At 40.3% G+C, this 19,343-nt stretch overlaps 1 protein-coding gene across 1 annotated transcript in view; it reads left to right on the forward strand.

The window, feature by feature from the left end:
• Positions 1-19,343, forward strand: part of sorcs2 (sortilin-related VPS10 domain containing receptor 2) — a 332,144-nt gene that overhangs the window by 21,047 nt on the left and 291,754 nt on the right. The window contains exon 2 of the mRNA XM_055156812.1: positions 3,812-3,911. Coding sequence (XP_055012787.1) covers positions 3,812-3,911 — 100 coding nt within the window. The remainder of the gene's footprint in view (positions 1-3,811; positions 3,912-19,343) is intronic.

Consider the following 19,343-nt stretch of genomic DNA (forward strand, 5'->3'; position numbering starts at 1 on the left):
GGCGATGGTCTTAAATCTCAGACGTTTTCTGTTTCGTATTCAGTGTTGGGGAGTAACAGATTGCATGCTATGTAATCAGAGTAAAAATTATGAGTAACTGTATTCGGTTACAGTTACTGTTTCCATGAGTGGTAATTGGATTACAGTTACTTTGTTGAAATAAAGGGATTACACAGAGGTATTTTCCTGTTTTCCTGTTTTGACATTTTGGGCTATAACCCGGTCTAAACCAGGACTAAAACCAGGTCTAAACTAGATCTAAACCAGGTCTAAACCAGGATTAAATCCAGGACAAAAAACAGGTCTAAACAAGTTCTAAACTAGATCTAAACCAGGTCTAAACCAGGACTAAAACCAGGTCTAAACTAGTTCTAAACCAGGTCTAAACCAGGACTAAAACCAGGTCTAAACTAGATCTTAACCAGGTCTAAACCAGGACTAAAACCAGGTCTAAACTAGACCTAAACCAGGTCTAAACCAGGATTAAAACCAGGTCTAAACAAGTTCTAAACTAGATCTAAACCAGGTCTAAAACAGGTCTAAAACCAGGTCTAAACCAGGACTAAACCAGGACTAAAACCAGGTCTAAACTAGATCTAAACCAGGTCTAAACCAGGACTAAAACCAGGTCTAAACTAGACCTAAACCAGGTCTAAACCAGGACTAAAACCAGGTCTAAACTAGATCTAAACCAGGTCTAAGCCAGGACTAAAACCAGGACAAAAAACAGGTCTAAACAAGTTCTAAACTAGATCTAAACCAGGTCTAAACCAGGACTAAAACCAGGTCTAAACTAGACCTAAACCAGGTCTAAACCAGGACTAAAACCAGGTCTAAACTAGATCTAAACCAGGTCTAAACCAGGACTAAAACCAGGTCTAAACCAGGACTAAAACCAGGTCTAAACTAGATCTAAACCAGGTCTAAACCAGGATTAAAACCAGGTCTAAACAAGTTCTAAACTAGATCTAAACCAGGTCTAAAACAGGTCTAAAACCAGGTCTAAACCAGGACTAAACCAGGACTAAAACCAGGTCTAAACTAGATCTAAACCAGGTCTAAACCAGGACTAAAACCAGGTCTAAACTAAATCTAAACCAGGTCTAAACCAGGATTAAAACCAGGACAAAAAACAGGTCTAAACAAGTTCTAAACTAGATCTAAACCAGGTCTAAACCAGATCTAAAACAGGTCTAAACCAGGACTAAACCATCCTAGTCTTTGCTACTCTACAAGTCAAATCAAGTAATCCAAAGTATTCAGATTACGTTACTCACTTAAATAATTTAATGGATTATGTTACAAACTACATTTTGGTGTGTGTAATCTGTAATCTGTAGGGGATTACATTTTAAAAGTCACCTTCCCAACACTGTTCGTATTATAGCATTAGAATGTCGTACTTCTAATCTCAACTCTGCAGTCTTCATTCCAAACACACACACACTGAAGTCCCAAACTCCCGAGTAGTTCTTAAAGTGTCAGATTTGGAGATAGTGCTTGTCTTCACGACTGGCCCCGGGCTGTTTTTGCATGGTGTGTGTGACAGGTAGAGCAGAACACTATCCCCTCTGCAAATCTCAATATGTTTTATCGCTCGCAAACTGCACTTCCGGGCCCCTTTGACAAAGAAAGTTGGCAATTCTTTCTCTTGTTATAGTTGTTTATGGTGGTTTGAATAGAAAACGACGCGCGATGAGGAAAACGGCGAAACGTTTGTCTTGTAAATGGAAGTTTGGAGATTCGATTTCAGCTTAAACTCGTGTTGTTGTTCCAGCGGGCAAAACATTTCTCCCACGTCGCCCAAGTACCAATGCGGTGTGGGAGGAATTGTAGCTATCGAAGAAGCCGTTGCCGCAGTTTGACAGGCGTGTTTCTTGCACTAAGTCCCAAGGCAGCTATGACTAGAAGTGTGTCCTGAGGGAATCGATAATAGATATGGATGTTTGAGCTGATATTTGATATTTTCTACTTTACTGTGGCTGATAATAATTGATTTTTGCAGATGCCATGACAGTGTTTTCTTGGTTAAGATTAGGTTTTTCATCTTTTACCAGCCCCTTTTGGACCAGTGTTGTCTCTTATAAGTTTATGATAATGAGTAACAAATTGTGAATGCCAATATAGACATAGTCCAGGATGTTTTTAGACTCTGAGGAAGAATATGGGGCCACGATATTCCATCTATCCATTTTCTTCCGCTTATCCCAAGACATTCCCAGGCCAACCGAAAGATATGGGCTACGTTCAGACTGCAGGACTTAACGCTCAATTCCGATTTTTTTGTGAAATCCGAGGTCGTTCACATTTCCAATTAAATGCGACTTGTATGTGAACTACAGTGTGAACATCAAACGGCCCGAAAGTGTCCCGCATGCGCACTGGAGACACGACGACGTCAACCGCAGCGAGCGTGCTCTGTGTTTACGGAAGTTGTCCAAACATGGACGCGAGCATTGAGCACCTGCAGATTTTAAAGTTCCTCTCGTACCGGAGCCAGAACATGAACAACTTACTTGTTTTAAGGAGGAGATTGAGAAGGAGAAGGACGAGGTTTTTGGCCGTGGCGTTTTGTGGCGACGTCCGTTGAAAGGAACGTGTGGATGTGGAGTCGTAGCCAAGAGAAGTGAGTGGTGATGTGCTTCACTTCAGTGACATGGAGTTCATTAACAATTTTCACCTACTTCAGCGCAGAATAGTGACGTTTGTGGCTTGTTGATAACGTGTAGGTCGGATGAATGCGTTTTGGCCGTTCAGACTGAAGTTGCATGTCAAAAGATCAGATATGTATCGGTTTCAGAACCACATATCCAAGTGGCCTTGGTCGCATTTGAAAAAATCGGATCTGTGTCGTTCAGACTGTCATTAAAAGATCGGATACAGGTCACATAGAGGCTAAAAAATCGGATTTGTGTCACTTCAGGCTGCAGTCTGAACGCAGCCATAACCTCTCCAGCGTGTCCTTCCTGTGGGAAATGCCGGAACAGATGCCCGGGCCACCTCAGTTCCTCTCGATGTGGAGGAGCAGCGGCTCTACTCCAAGCTCCTCCTGTGTGACTGAGCTCCTCACCCTATCACTAAGGGAGCTCCCAGCCACCCTACGGAGGAAAAATCATCGGTCATTACCCAGAGCTCATGACCATAGGTGAGGGGAGGAACGTAGATTGACGGTAAATCGAGAGCTTCGCCTTTCGACTCAGCTCCTCTTCACCACAACGGCCCGATACAGCGACCGCATCACTGCCGACGCTGCACCGATCCACCTGTCAATTTCACGCTCCATCCTCCCCTCACTCGTGAACAAGACCCCGAGATACTTGAACTTAAACCTGAACACTTGAGACAGGGACTCCCCACCCTCCCGGAGAGGGCAAGCCACCTTTTTCCAGTCGAGAACCATGGCCTCGGACCAGGCCACCATAGTGACCTGTATTAACGGAAAACCCTGTGATATTTATCTTTTCAAATCCATAGCTAGGCCCACAAATGTATCTGAAGTTGAAGTCAAGAACACAAATTAACTTTTCACTTTTGTAAAATTAAAGTACTCTAGTAAAGGGATAGTAATTACAAGGTGGAACAGTTTCAGTATGTGAGAAGAACTCAGCCTAAATAGTCAGAGTTTGTGTGTTAAACAAGTGTGACTGAAACAAAACACAACTCCAGGTCTGTTTGTGACGAGGAAACAACATTATAACAAAGATTAGAAAATACGGATCCTTTAAAAACGCAATGTAAAGCAACTAAACATCTCAACTTCTGTATGTTATTTACACTACGACTTCTCTAAACTGTACATATTCTCTTACAGATCAACGGACTACGGAACGACCTACAGCAAACTCAACCTGATGCCCGGGACAACCATCGTGGTGACCAGCTTCTACATCTGCCCCACCAACAAGAAAAAGGTAAGAACCAAGTCAAGATCCAAGAATCCACAGTTACGTTTTTTTTTTTTTTTTTTTTTTTCCCTTGGAGAAGTTATTTGCATTTTGAAAAGAAGCAGCAGTCGTAGAGGAGCAGACACTTTGTTTAGTCTGAGCTGGAGGCCTAAATAAATATTCAGAAGGCAGAGGAGGAATTTACATATTTTTGATGTAAATAAACGGCACAAGTGCTTTTTGGAAGTGGGTGAAAGCTTGTAGCTGTTGTGAACACAGGATCTTTGGTAAGTGGGCTGGTTTTACATTACGGTGTGGAATCGTGGAAAAATTAATTGGGAGTTGGTTGATTGTGTACGTTTTTTTGGAAGGCATTGCCGGAAACGCAATTTATAAGAATGACGGAGTAACTAAAGGGCAATTATTCATCTTTTTATATTACAAAATTAGCTTAAAATCCAATTGGAAAAGTGTTACAGTATATTTTTTCTTGACTTAATTAATTTCCGTGGTCCTAGTTTTTCTCGCGGAGGGTCTGTCAAACGCTTTTCTTCATGGAGATGTTATTGCTTTGGCTGGAATGTTTCACAGTGTGGCTTTAAACCTTTCTATCTTCAATGAGACCAAACCAGATCAAGTTACAGGTCAGATCTGTGGAGAGGCGACCCCGCTCACAGTCAGAATGTCTGTTTTAATATGTATTTTTGAGCTATAAAATCACCTGTATTTTAATAAATTTAAGGTAGAGCTGTTTAAAGTCATACTGTGGAACATTCTGATTTAAAATGTGCAAATTATAATGTTGTAGAATGATCCACAAGTGTCATAGATTATAACTGTATATAAAATAATTCTAAATAATGAAATTCAAATTAATAATATAAAATTGCTAAATGAACATGACAAAGACAAAGAATATGAAGTAATTTTAAATAATGAGAATTAAATCAGTAATATAAAATTTGATAAATGAATATGGAAAGACATAAGAATGATTCATGATTACCGTATTTTGTGGACTATAAGTCGCTCTGGAGTGCAAGTCGCACCAGTTTTTGTAGGTATTATTGAGCTGTAAAACCAACTGTAACTTAATAAATGTAAGGTGGAGCTGTTTAATGTCACACTGTGGAACATTGCAGGCAGAGCAATGACATATCCATAGAAACAAGCAGGTGAAAGACTCCCAGACAAAAAGTTACACAGTGGACCTTTAAAGAAGTGACCCGTGTGCTTCGGTTTGTTATATATCGTATTTTTTGGACTATAAATCGCTCTGGAGATTAAGTCGCACCAGCCAAAAAATGCGTAATGAAGAAGAAAATCATTTTGAAAGTCAAGTTCTAGTAATAATAATAGAAAAGAGAACAGACTGTTAACGTCACATATGAACAGTTCTATAAACAACAGAACAGAACAAGTTTACCAAACTCTCCATCTCACTTCAAATCACTAAATCCACTGAATTCTTCATCCTCGGTGTCACTTCTGAGCAACTCCACGACCTCTGGAGGTAAACAGAGCGCCGCTTCCTCTTCTGTGTAGCTGTTATCAGACTCAGCATTAGTTAAAATTATTCCGAACTTTCTGAATCCCAACAGGATGGTTTCGGTTCTCTTTATAAGTTTGTTTAAATTTTCAATTTTCAGTGGTACAGAAGTAATGTTGCGATGGACTGACATGATACAGACAGGACAGAGGCTCTTTCTGCAGGAGACATGCGCAGTAGAGCCAAGAGACAGTCGTACAGGAGAAGTAGGAGCAGCAGATACTGACACACAAGACTAGAGCCTCTCGTGACTGTCAGTGTGAAAATGTTAATATATAAGTTGCACCGGAGTATAAGTTGCAGGAAACACCCAAACCATGAAAAAAAGTGCGACTTATAGTCCAAAAATACGGTAGTTTATTTTGGATACATTTATGTTTTTATATGCCTTATTTCATGTTCAGAGTTCATTTTATGTTTTATACATCGCAAAACTGCTCTAAGTTACATATTTGTAGCCTATATTTATCATAAATTTGAACATTTTGCGTAAATAATTAATAACAGAGAAACAGAGAGAAATGCTGAATAAAGAAGGAGGAAAATAACATAAGGACGACAGCAGCAATAAGTTTTAAGAAGGATGCAAAAAGGGTTGTGTCTGTCCTGTCTGAGAAAAGTGTATAAAGTGTGTGGTGAGGGGTTTTACCAACTTAAAACATAATAATTGTAAATTGAATTATAGTCTGAAAAGTATGGTAAAAGAACAGAAAGAGGCCCAGGAAACAACAGGTAAAATAAAAATTCTGAGAAAAATGATGTGAAGTAGAACTATGAAAACATGTACAGTCCCCATACTTAAAGGGGCATTGTGTAACTTTTCTGGTGGAAGGTCCATCAAATGCTTTTCTCCTTTTTTCATTACTTTGTGTGACATTAAACAGCCCTAACTTACATTTATTCAATTACAGGTGGTTTTATAGTTTAAAAATACCTAGAAAAACAAACATTCTGACTGTGAGCGGGGTCGCCTCTCCACAGATCTGACCTGTAACTTGGTCTGGTTTGGTCTCCATGAAGATAGAAAGGTTTAATGCCATTCCAGACAAAACAATAACATCTCCATGGAGAAAAACATCCAACATAATGCACCTTTTAAGTATAATTGTGATTCTGTACACACTTCGTACACACACACACACTTTAAAAGACAATCAAAAAGAAAATTACAACAACAAAAAATATTCTGACTAAATCGCAGAGACAATAAGTATTTAAAAAGTGGAATATTATACAGACAGACTTTAAAAAATGCAAACTGGAAACTTGCACCAGCCCAGAACCTTGTAACCCAACTCACCAAAGCAAACAGTGTAATCTCTCGTTGTAAACCAGTCTTACTCCAGTCTCCAGGCGCTGTTTGATAAACTTCCTCCCACTGCCTCTTACTGTCACACCTCTACCCTCTCCACGTATCCATCCGCCTCTGGCAAACAACAACCAGGCTCTATTTCCATGTCATTAATATTGCTTCAGATCACGTTTTTTGGACAGAAACGGCGAAGCGAGCCTCCCGAAAGTGACTGGATTTGATCTGGCCCCTATCTCGTGATCGATTGGAGCGGCCCTGGACTTCGCTGATAAGTGTTGAACAATTAGAGCAGAGCGGAGGAGGCAGCGGAGCACTCATCTGGAGTTAGCTACTGTACCCCGGGCTCAGGCAGGCTTATCTAACTCCACACGAACAGAAAGAGACGAGAGACGAGTGGAGTTTGAAGTGTGGAGGGGCCCGGGGCGGAGGGGGGAGCGGGACTGTGTGTCCTGAAGGGTACTGCTGGTAGAGTTAGTGATGGAGGTGAGGTTTAAGAGTTTTCAGAAGACTTGCGCTTGGTTAACATTTTGGGATTTTTATGTCTTGTAGCGGTAAGAGTTTAGTTAAAACATACAGTTAAAAGTTTTAAGTGACAAGACTCTTTTGGCATCGCAAACTGTTGAATCAATATCAGAGGCCTATGCAAACTTTTGACATGACTTTTATTGAATAGTTTTTTAATATTTCACTTTTTATAGTTTGTCTTAATAGAAGAAAACACAGTGTTTCTATCCTGATTTAGTCCAGGTTTAGTTTCAGATTGAGTCCCAGTTTAATTCCAGTTTTGATGTTGTGCGAGAGTAAAGGCCTATTCATACTTCATAAGAGCATAAGAACTTGTCCAGCTCCTTTTCGGCAGTTCTTGCAGCTTGTTCTCGACGCCTCAACTGAGCACAACTTTATTCTTCAGTTCGGCATCATTGAGTGCGTATACATGCACATCAGTAACCCGGTTATGATCGGGTTTTTTGAGTATCCCGGTTTCTTGATGGTGCATGTATACGCAGTAACCCGGTTTCAGTATCCCGGTTATGGCAGTATCCCAGTTATTAGAAACCGGGTTACTGTAGCTGGGTTATTCCGATAGTAACCGGGATACTTGTGACATGTAGACGCAGTACCCCGGTTACTGCAACATAAAGTTGAGTGCGCATGCGTCCAAAAGACACTTTCCAGCCTTTTACCACAACAGTAGTCACATAAATAAATTGACCAACATAAATAAAATGACCAAACGAGTGAAATGACTGTAAAATAAAGAGCTGCGTTAAACCTGCACACGTACAATCTGCACTCGTGTGACGCTGAAAAGCTAAAACATGAACTATCTCCTATACTCTATACGCACGGAACACACTTACCATCATTAGCGTCTCTTCTGTCACAGAAATAACACACATAATCCACAGTCGTGTCATTTAGTCCAAAAGAAACTGATCGCATCAGCGGCGCAAGGAGCGAGTTGTTCTTATCACCGCTAACAGTTTATGCTAATTAGCCTACGGTCTTAAGTTTCGTTTCTGTAAAACGTAAACAAATGTGATCAGAGCTGAATTATATGATCAAACGGGCTGATGTGTCTATAGTGTTTATGGTTTATATGTTGTAAAGTTGAGTTTATTTAAGCAGAAGATTTTAATGAAGAATCTGCACAGTGGATTGTGGGAGATCTCGTAGCTCTTTAGCTTCTTATGCTAAAGGAGCTCACGGTTTGTATTTTTCCTGGTTTATGAAATTGATTTAAGTTAATTTTTGCGCCTGCGCATTTGTAAGATTATGTCAAGAAACCGGGATACTCCATTTGATCATGTATACGCGAATATGAGTATCCTGGTTTCTCAGTGCGCATGTAAACGCAGTAACCTGAATACTGACATAATCGGGATATGGCTAATAACCGGGTTATTGATGTGCATGTATACGCACTCACTGTCCGACATCTTTGCTCTGATCGGTTATTTATTTTATGCGGTCACACACAGCCAATAAAATAATAGCTTGGCGGAGTTTGTAGGTTCTGGTGCACAAATCCAAATTCCTAAATATTCATTTAATAATAATAATGCATCAGTTTTATGCAGCGCTTTTTTGGACTCTCAAAGACACTTTACAGAGCATTATTCATTCACTCCACACCCACTGGTAGTAAAATACTATTGTACCCACAGCTGCCCTGGGACAGACTGACAGAAGTGCGGCTGCCAATCTGCGCCATCAGCCTCTCTGAGCATCACCATCACTCACACAAACACCACTTTCATTCTAGGCAATGTGGGTGAAGTGTCTTGCCTAAGGACACAACTACATTTTTTTTTTTTTTTTACGACTGGTGCCCCCCTGTGGCTCCTGATTTTCCCAGTCGTCTCCCATCCAAGTTCTAACCAGGCCTGATGAGCTTCTGAGATCTGACTGGATCAGGTTTTGACAATCTGACTATGGCCACACAAGTTATCAACTCATCAAGATATAAACTGAATCAGATTATTAATTAAAATCTTCTGCATAAATAAACTCAACTTTACAACATGTAAACCACAACCACTATAGCGCCACATCGGCACATTTGAAATTATAATGTGTTTAATTCAGCTTTGTGCACATTTGTTTACATTTTACAGAAACAAAACTTAAAACCACATGTCTCATTTGCATAAACTAGAAGCGCTGAAAAAAAAAAAAAAAAAAAACAGCTCGCTCCTTGTCAGAGGTTGGACCAAGTCTTTGTTTTGCAAGTCTCAAGTCTTTGACCTCAAGTCCGAGTCAAGTCCCAAGTCAAATACAGGCAAATCTAAGTCGAGTCTCGAGTCACTGGCCCATAAGTCCAAGTCAAGTCCAAGTCGTCTGCTTTGAGCTTCAAGTCATTTCAAGTCTTTAAACCAAAGTACCAAATAGAGCTTAGATTTTTTGTAATTTATATGACTTTTAAGATAAATTGTACTTTTAAAAAATCATAGTGTATTTATATGTAAGTATTTATAGAGTATGTAAGAGTTGTAGAAATTAATTTAGTAAATTTTTAAATGTCTTGACAAGATCTTAGAGTGAATCATTATGGTCAGAATAGAAAGAATTCAGATTTAAAAGTGCTTCTCAAGTCTTCCCAAGTCACAGGCCTCAAGTCCAAGTCGAGTCCCAAGTCCATTTTTATCAAGTGAAGTCTCAAGTTCTAAAAATAGTGACTCAAATCTGACTCGAGCCCAAGTCACGACTTGCAAGTCCCCGCCTCTGCTCCTTGTGCACTGATGCAGTCAGCTTCTGTCGGACTAAGGACCGTACATTGGGCTTTACTCCGCGAGGCTCCTGACTACAGTAGGCGTAATGCTCCGATAATCCATCAAGCGGTGCGGCTTTGTAGCTTACCTAAGTCGTACTAAAACATTTTGACAGATTTTTGCGCGTCATGTACCACATAAAATCGGTTCGAGGTGAGTTAGCACAACCAGAATTAATACATAAGGAGCACTGTTGGATTTTGAGAAAATTAAAAGGATTTAAAGTGCGCCTTATAGTTTAAAAAATACGGTAATAGTCTTGTTGCGCTGTCTGTCCACAGGTTGAGAACATTTCTATAACTTAACTATGTTTCCAGCAGAAAATACAGGCCCCCCTGGTTGACTTTACGCACCAACAGCCTTTCTAATACCACGTCACCCATTTATGTCAAGACTTTTCACCACAGAACCACCAACCACTCCTCTCTCTCTCCATCATTACATTTCCTATATCCCCTCTTCTTCACCCTCCCTCCTCCCCAAAGCCACGCTCAAACGCCCTCATCGATCGCGCTAATCACATCAACAGCGCCATGGACAGGAGCGTTTGGGGATTACAGGCCTCGCGCGAGACATCTCAGAGACAGGGGGCGCCAGGGGTCGTCCGGATCGATACCGCCGAGGCAATTACCTGTCCAGTGTCCGTGTGCGCGGCAACCTGTGCGAGAGGGCTTCATTAGGGAGCCGGAGAGGAGCCCCGGTCGTCCCACAGGGAGGGGGGTAAATGAAGAGATGTGAGGCGGGGCATGTTTCGCCTCGACGCTCTGCTCCCGTGGCTGCGGTCTCCCGGGGGTTGGGAGGACGGGGGGTGGGACGTCGGGGCGGTGAATGAAGGGATGAGGTGTCGAGTATTTAAAAGTGTTTTCAGACGTGTTAGGATTCTTGTTGTTGAAGTAATACTGGGTTTTTAAAAAAAGAGTCTGATTTTTTAGGTTAAGTGTGGAGAAAGGATTTGAGACTTTGCAAAGACGTCAATCTGTGGCGTTCTATGTGTATCTCTATGGTAGAATGTTCAGCGGTTACAGCAGCATGGTGACTCAATGTTCACATTTGTAAACGCAGCCCCCAGAAAGTTTTAAGATTGTCTGAATGCTCAAGAAAAAAATAAATAAAATTGACTTAAACAGCATATTTTCAGAAGTCTGTGATCAATATGACTGTTCAGGGTCTTGTGTAGGAGTTTGATTTTTAATGAAAAAGTAAGCGTGGCTACCTGAAAAACTGTTGGCTAATGGGAGCTAGGTTGTGACTGATTGTGTTAATATTAAAATCAGATTGAAATCCAAGTGTGGCAAAGTGTGCCTCCACTTACAGTAGCATCACAATCCCAGGGAATGTTGATGACATTATAAACAGCTATGTACAGAAGGTTAAACCAGTGTTTCTTTTATAGTGTTTCTGTATAGTTAGGGCGGCCGCCTTGACAACAATCACCCTTCGCCTTGACGACGCGCCTCCGAACCACGTGAATCCTCGCAAAACCCACGATCACTGCGACCCGATCCTCACTTTTGCCTTTCACAGCGGCACAATATCCCCGCCGCCCCTCCCTTTTCCCTGTCACCCCCTTGAATAACCACCAATTTTGAGCGGGGAACACTGTAAACTACTTCTGAAAAATATCATTTGTGTGTAAGAAAAGCAGTGTTTTCAGATCAATTCAAATTTGTTCAAGTAAACATTTGTGGTGGTCATTGTTGCAAATTGCAAAAACACTAATTCAACATGACGGACGGAGCGAGAAAGCACGTAAAGGGTATTGATCCCGGTTATTTATCCACTCTAACGGCAGAGGACCCAAGACCATTTGACCAGAAATTGGTCATAAGCATCGACGGACGCCAAATCACCCTTTTCAACCCCGACAAAAGCCTGGACCAAACCAAATTTCTGGTCGGAATCGCCAACTACCTGGACAAATATTCACTTGGGCGATATCCACAATGACTTGGTGGAAACTCCTGGGCCATTCACAGCAGAAAAGATGAAAACCTCCAAGAGTCTCGATGTGTTGTTGAACTTGTTGGAGTCCACGGTTTGTTAGCATCTTCTACGTTTGCTCTGCGGATGTTTGAAAGCCGTTTAATTCACCGTTAGCTGGTTCTTTTCACTCAGAATAACGAAAAAGACATTTTCCTTCTTCCGTGCTTCTATTTGTGCATCCGATAATGCAGCAGGAATTTACCATTATCGGGGATAAATACTCGAGGTTACACACTGTTTGACAGCTATCGTGTTTCTTGCCTCCGACCAAAATATTTCCCAGCATGCAACGCGGGCTTTTAATAACAATGACGTCAGCTGAAACTCGCCTATAGTATAATAATAACTTTTCTGTTGAGGGGAGACCTGTTAGTCTCCCAGGATTGTACAAGGTCTATTCACGCTTACATCACAAACCAGGAAGACGTTTGGAAAGACGCAATGACAACTTCCGGCGGGCTCTGTTTGCGGTAGTAAGTCTGACAAAATCTAGGAAAACTTTGAAAATGTCCCAGTTTTCTTCATTCCCATGTCACTGTAGCGTTCCCTTATGCTTGACTCATCAACAATTACAACCACGCCTCAGTTTTCATCATTTCCCCACTGATGCACAACTCTGAGCGCACTGGGTACATGTGATTAGAAGAGACGAGACTCCAAATTCCAGATGATTCCAAACACCACATACGTCTACAAGCTTCATTTTACAGCTGATCACATTTACTTCAGTGAATTTATTGCCGAGCCCAGAGTCTGTAAATACCCCGGAAGTTGTAATCGCATTTTTCCAAACATTTTCCTGGTTTGTGACGTAAACATGAATAGAGCTTATTGCTTTACCTAAGCCTACAATGTTCCACAGTACGGCATTAGATATATCTATCTCGCATTTATTCAATTACAAAAGTTTTTAGTGCTACAAACAAACACTGAAAAACTTGTCTCCATTGAAAAAGATAAGTTTATTGTCAACATACCAGGCAAAGTAGAAACATCTCCATGGAAACAGTTGTCAGATCTTCAGACAAAGTTACACAGTGCACCTTTAAGTTTTTACAGACTGAAATGAGACAAATTTAAGACTTTCATGCACTTTTCGATCTATAAACGAGACGGGATGTTTTGTTCTATGCAGAAGAAATGATAACGCCCAAATTGTCGCCATCTATTTTCTCATCTCAGCAAAAATGCAAATAGCAATTTCTAACAAAACATTTTCTTCTGTTCATTTGAGGCAGTGGTGGCACCGTCTGTAAGCATTTGCACTCTGACCAGGGGGTAACTGGCCCAAAACTGTTCCTCCTTCGCCCACAAAGTCATGTTATGTAGCTGGTTCACTAGTTCCAATGTACTTTTCCCTTCAGATTCAACTAAGAATAAGTTTTCACACTTTCAGAACACAGTGGGTCCAATCTTACATAACCCTACGACTTGGCATAAAGATACTGCTGATGCTACAATCTTCTGTCAATAAATCCTCGCAAACTTTGAAGAAAAATGCTATCTCAAAATGCACCGTCTCGCCGCTTTACTCAGTTTCTGATCTCCGAGCCAAAGTGTAAGAAGTGATTTTTCAACATTAAAGGCCCCCAGTTGAGTTTAAAGACAGTGGGACGTTGCATTATCGGCTTATCCAAAGCCGCGCTGGGCAGGCTGCACTTCAGAGGCTGCACTCGGGGGCCGGCCATTTTAGAAATCTGTAAATATGTGTAATTTTGTAGTCTCCAATCTGCAAAGCGAGTTCGTGACCGCGGCTTTTACTGTACGCACACATTAAACGAAACACTACAGAGATTTTTTGACCATGTTGCGTATTTGGTCCGTACAGTTCACAAGTTAAATTAGGTTCATTATTTATTTACTTGTACTTGAGCGTGTATTTGAGCAAAATGTGCCAGATATGTTGTTTAAGCAGCTCTTCAGGTCAAAATATGCTCACTCCGTGCTGTCTGCGTCAAATTCTAAAGCACTCCACTGTCAGAATTTCAGAAAGTGTGTGTTATTATGCAAGTTGTCGTTGTCTAAACTCTGCTTCGGTGTCTGAGAGTTGTGAAAAGCACTCGTTAAACTCATTGCTCGGATGTTCAGAATGCATAAGGCAGGTGAGGAGTAACTGTGGACCACCGCGGCTGTTGGAAATTGACACAGTGAAAATCTGTTTTAAGAGTTCTCTTTGCATAATTTACTTTTGACTGTGCATATTAAGACGTACAATTAAATACAATAAAGCGACAGTACACTTTAGTAATATAATTAGAGCAATAGAATTTTTACTGTATCAACATTTACTTAGTGTCTGCCTTACACCGCTATACCACGCGTCTCCAGATTTTTTTCCTCCATTGAGCTGCCAACGAAACTGCCAGCGAGCTACTAATTTTAGGACTTAAAGGTTGTATAGAGGATTTTTTCAAGGGAAGTTGAAGTTTCCTGTCTAGAAGTAATTCAGCGACCGACGCGTCAGTTTTTAGACCCTTCATCTGCTTCGGTCGCGCCATCGCTGGACGAGATCTCCAAGAATCACCTCAGTTTGTCTTTGCTCCTTTTCCCCTTCTCTTCTTCTTTCAGCGACCTCAAAAACGGACTTTCTTTAGTGTGGATTCTCGTCCGCCGTCGCGACAAACTTTGTGCGAAATGCGAGGAAGCGACAGTTCGAAAAAGCCTCTAAGAACCGCTGCGTAAACCACGTAATCCCCGCGCTCCAACGAGTCAGTTATACTAGGGAGATTGACAACCTAACAGCCAATGGAAAATGAGGGAGCCTCGCTTTCTATTGGCTGATGTTTATCTGGCCTCAACACGTCCACAGTTGATAGATTTTCGTTCTTTTTTTTTTGGTCATCATAATTACAAAGCTGCTGCATCTCTGTAATGGTATTTCAATCTTTCACTGACAGTTTGAAACTAAAAAAAAATCCTCCATACAACCTTTAAGAAAAATTGAGTGTAAGAGCCACAGCCTTAGAGGGACAGTTCGATGCAAATCATTATGCAGATCGAAAACACAGAGTTAAGCATCAAAATGAGACATTTACAACAGTAATGGACATTTAGTTAACAAAATTGCAGTTAATTTGAGCACAATACAATACATAGAATTCAGAAAGCCCTTGGAAGGAGGTGGGGAGCTCCTGGTAGTTCAGGTTGGAGACTCGTACACTGGACCACGAGGCCACGGTGTTTAAAATATGACATTCAAACATTGTTGACTTAAAACACACCTGTTCTGCTTGTAACTGTTATAATGTTGTAGTTGTTTGGAGTGAGTCTTTAATTGCTTATTTTAATTTTCTTCTTTAAAATGAACCAGTTCTGTTTTTCACATTTTTAAAACTCACGACGTTGCCTTTAACTGTTTTGAAAAAGTTGTGCTTGTTGCCTTTGTACACTTTATTTATTTATTTCTGTGTGTGACTAAACATCAAAAAGTATATGTTTTTTGTGCAGTATACTTATAATTTTAACTTTTGCTCAACGTTTATTTGCTGCCAGTCCTATACCGTCTGATAGGCTACAGTGACATAGCCTGATTCATCAACCGGTTTCACTCTGTGGACACCGTCTGACCTCGCAGCATTAGGATTCATTCGCTCGACGGTAGGCGGGTACTTTTTTTATTTAACCAATCGCTGCTATTTGGTCGTGACGTATGTAATGCGACGCTAACGGGGCTAAATGGTATATTAAGCTTTTCCCAAATCCCTTAGGAAGAAGGACAATAACGTCTTTCCCCTTGATAAAATTCACCAAACATTCTCTTTGTTCCGGGTTTAAATCCTCGATCTCGGGAACTGTTGCCGACACAGAACGTTTGACTCTTTGCTGATTGGCTGGTGCCTTAACTCGCACTTTTGGGGGTTTTGCGAACCGTCTAGTGTCTCTCTACTGGAGAGAAGGAGAAGGAGAGAAGGATTGTAAATATGTGATTCAAACACTGTTGATTTAATATGACGTCAGATCTTTGCAACTCACAGCAGGTGTAACAGTAAGAATATTAATAATAAAAATAACCATGGTATTCTCAGTTAATGTATTTAAATTGGCATGTAATATTAGAATTGATAGTAGGGCTGTAGTAGTAACAGTAGTAGCAGTAGTAGCAGTAGTAGTAGTGACAGTAGTAATTGAAAATCCAGCTTGTGCATTTCACACATATCAGAAGTAGCATGTTTAATTAAAGCTATTGGTAATTTTCTAAAGCTGAGTGTATTATTATTGAGTTCAGTGGACCACAGTCAAACGTTAATTAAGGATAATGAACACTTTTAATAATGAAGCTCTGAAGTGCTCTTACAGTATCAACACCAACACAGGGCTGTTTGTGACTCTCTTTTTTAACAAATGCACACATTAGAAATCTATTTTATGAAAGATTTTTTAAAGAATTTATTATTATTTTTGTATATGCAAAGATATCGGTCGTCAAAAATATAGCTCACAAAATCAGAGCCTCTCCGGTACAGAGTCTTTTGTCTCCGAGCCCAGACCTTGTCCACAAAGGCTCCACACAAAACTTTTCATTTTCGAACATCCAATACAACATTTGGCCAGAATAAATCAGGGCTCTTCTGTTGAATCGTCTCATACGGTAGTTTTTTCGGAATATGTGTGGTTTTATAGAGATATAATTTACCATCTCAACTTCACTGGCTTTAATACACGTACAGAAGAACCGGATCTTTCAAAGTTTTAAGGACAGGCTTTAGTTGCAGCAAATTCTGAACATTCTGCTTGTATTCACCAATATATTTAAAGTTTAAAGTGAAATTAAAGACCTAAACTCCAGCCACATTTCTGACAGAGGCGTTAAAACGGCGGTCACCAAACTTTTTTCTCTGGGGGCCACATTATCGCTCCTGACTGTGACGAGGGGCCAGGTTCAGGTAGGCCAACGATCCTCCGAATCCTACATTCACTCGTTTGTTCTCGCAATCTAGCATAATCTTTGTGGCGGGATTATATTCTTTGAAAATGGCAGCGCTTTCCTTACATATCAGACAAACTGCACGGTCTTTAAACTAAACCAAAAAAAATAAAAAATGGGTCGTCCACTGTTCTTTGAAAACTTGGCGCTCTGTGTCAACTTTTCGTTTTTATTTAACACGAGTCATTTTGCTGTCGTTAACTGCGCTACAGAAGTCTGCACGTGTTTTGACTGTCACTGTTTGAGCTCGAGCTTGTCAGATGAAGAAAATTCGGCAGAAAATGTAAATAAGTCATATAATTATTTAAATATAAATACTTCACATACATATCATTTTTTAATAGAAAAAAAATCTACAAAATACAAGATGAGATTATTATTTGCCAAAAAAGTTATGTAACTGTAATCTGCTCACCCCAGACTGATGTGTGTGTCACTCTGACTCTGACTCTACACATTGTCAATCTGGAACAGCTCTTATTGAATGAAAAAATGCAAAATGTCATGATGACTGATGATTGATCGAAACATCACAGCATGGGAACGAGCCAAAATATGTAACTTTAGTTAAAATCCAGTTGAGAGAAAAGCACAGACATCTTCCCTGTCCATTAGGGATGTAACAAAAAACAAAATATCTTGATATCGTATCGTCAAAAGTCTCACAATATATCAAATTACAAGTTCTTATAGTTTTATAGTAACAACATCTTATAGACATCGGGAACTACATATCCCATGATTCATTTAAGTGCAAACAACATGAAGAAATATGCTTTTTACTTGAATTCTTGGGATTATGACGGAAATAATTCACACCCAAATCTTGTCAAGGTATTTTAAAAGCAAAAAAGTGTCCTATCTGCAAAATATCGCAATAAATATCGTACTGTGAGATGCATATCGTTATAATATCGTACTGAGAGATTTGGATATCGTTACATCCCTACTGTCCACAAATGCAAAAAGCTCTTACTTTCTACATGTTTTTCACAAACTAAATAGTCTGTACTGACGCTAAAAAGGTTGAAGTCCTTCAGGATTTCAGTCTGTGAACTCACAAATATTATGAGAATCCATTTTGCTGTGCAAGGTTAGCTAAACTCTGCAGTATCTTAAGGACGAAAGAAGAGAGTGAGAGGGGAGGAGGGGCGAGGTCTAGATGTATAAGGAACACTGTGATTGGTCTAAAAAGAGAACAAAGCACCCAGAGCACACAAAACTAAAAACAAGACTCCACCAAACACCAGATCACAAATAAAAAATTACACAACAGACAACTGTGCATGGTGTAATGGAGAGAGAGGGTGGGGGCGAGGTCTAGATGTACAAGGAACACTGTGATTGATCTAACAAGTATCTACACTTGAAACTCCCTGCAGCCAGATGTTTGTATCAGAAACACCTGATTTTAATCACTGTTATTTGGTTGCGACGTATGTAATGAGTCGTTAACTGGTCTATTAAGCTTTTCAAATCCCGTAGGAAGAAGGGCAATAACGTCTTTCCCCTTGATAAAATTCACCAAACATTCTCTTTGTTCCAGATTTAAATCCACGATCTCAAGAATCGTTGCCAACGCAGAATGTATGACTTTTCGCTGATTGGCTGGTGCCCGAACTCGCACTTCCGGGGTTCTTGTCTGTCTAGTGCAGGCATGTCCAAACTATGGCCCATGGGTCAAATGCGGCCCTCAGACAAATTTTAATTGGCCCTCAGGCTTCCAGGTGAACTGGCCCAAATTACCTTGCATCAATTAAAAATGAGCTTTTTACTGTAAGTTTTTTTTTGAAAATCTACCTTGATAAAGCAAATATTTAAGTGTGTTTTTAAGGATCTTAGCATGAATAAAGACTGCTGGATCATTCTAGCATGTTAAAAATACACATATTTCAATTATTCACTGTTTTGAGCATCAGTCTACGGCCCACGATTAGCCCTCTTTATTCGTGTTTAGATAAGTGGCCCTTAATGAAAAAAACTTTGGACACCCCTGGTCTAGTGAACTGTGATTCCTGACCTCGTCGCTGGAGAGAAATTAAATTGAGCAGAGGCACTAGGTTGTACCAGCCCCGCTAGTGTGATGTCACATAGTACTTGAAAATGAAGTGGCCACTGGGGGCAGCACACACTCAGCTTTTGACAGTTTTTAAGCACAAAGCTGAGCGAAAAGTTGATTTAGTGTTTCGTTCCACTTTAACTTCTTTATTTAACTGCAGTTGTTAGTGTATAGTATTGTAGAGTTGTAGTTTTTAGTAATAAAAGTGCAATATAGCAGTAACAGCAGTCGTAGTAGTAGTAGTAGTAGTAGTAGTAGTAGTAGTCAGTAGTAGTAGTAAGTAGTAGTAGTAGTAGTAGTTAGTAGTAGTCAGCAGTAGTAGTCAGTAGTAGTAATAAGTAGTAGTAGTCAGTAGTAGTA

Source organism: Boleophthalmus pectinirostris, unplaced genomic scaffold (genome assembly GCF_026225935.1).
Source record: "Boleophthalmus pectinirostris isolate CB_2022bp ecotype Guang Dong unplaced genomic scaffold, ASM2622593v1 HiC_scaffold_20, whole genome shotgun sequence".
Taxonomy (NCBI): Eukaryota; Metazoa; Chordata; class Actinopteri; order Gobiiformes; family Gobiidae; genus Boleophthalmus; species Boleophthalmus pectinirostris.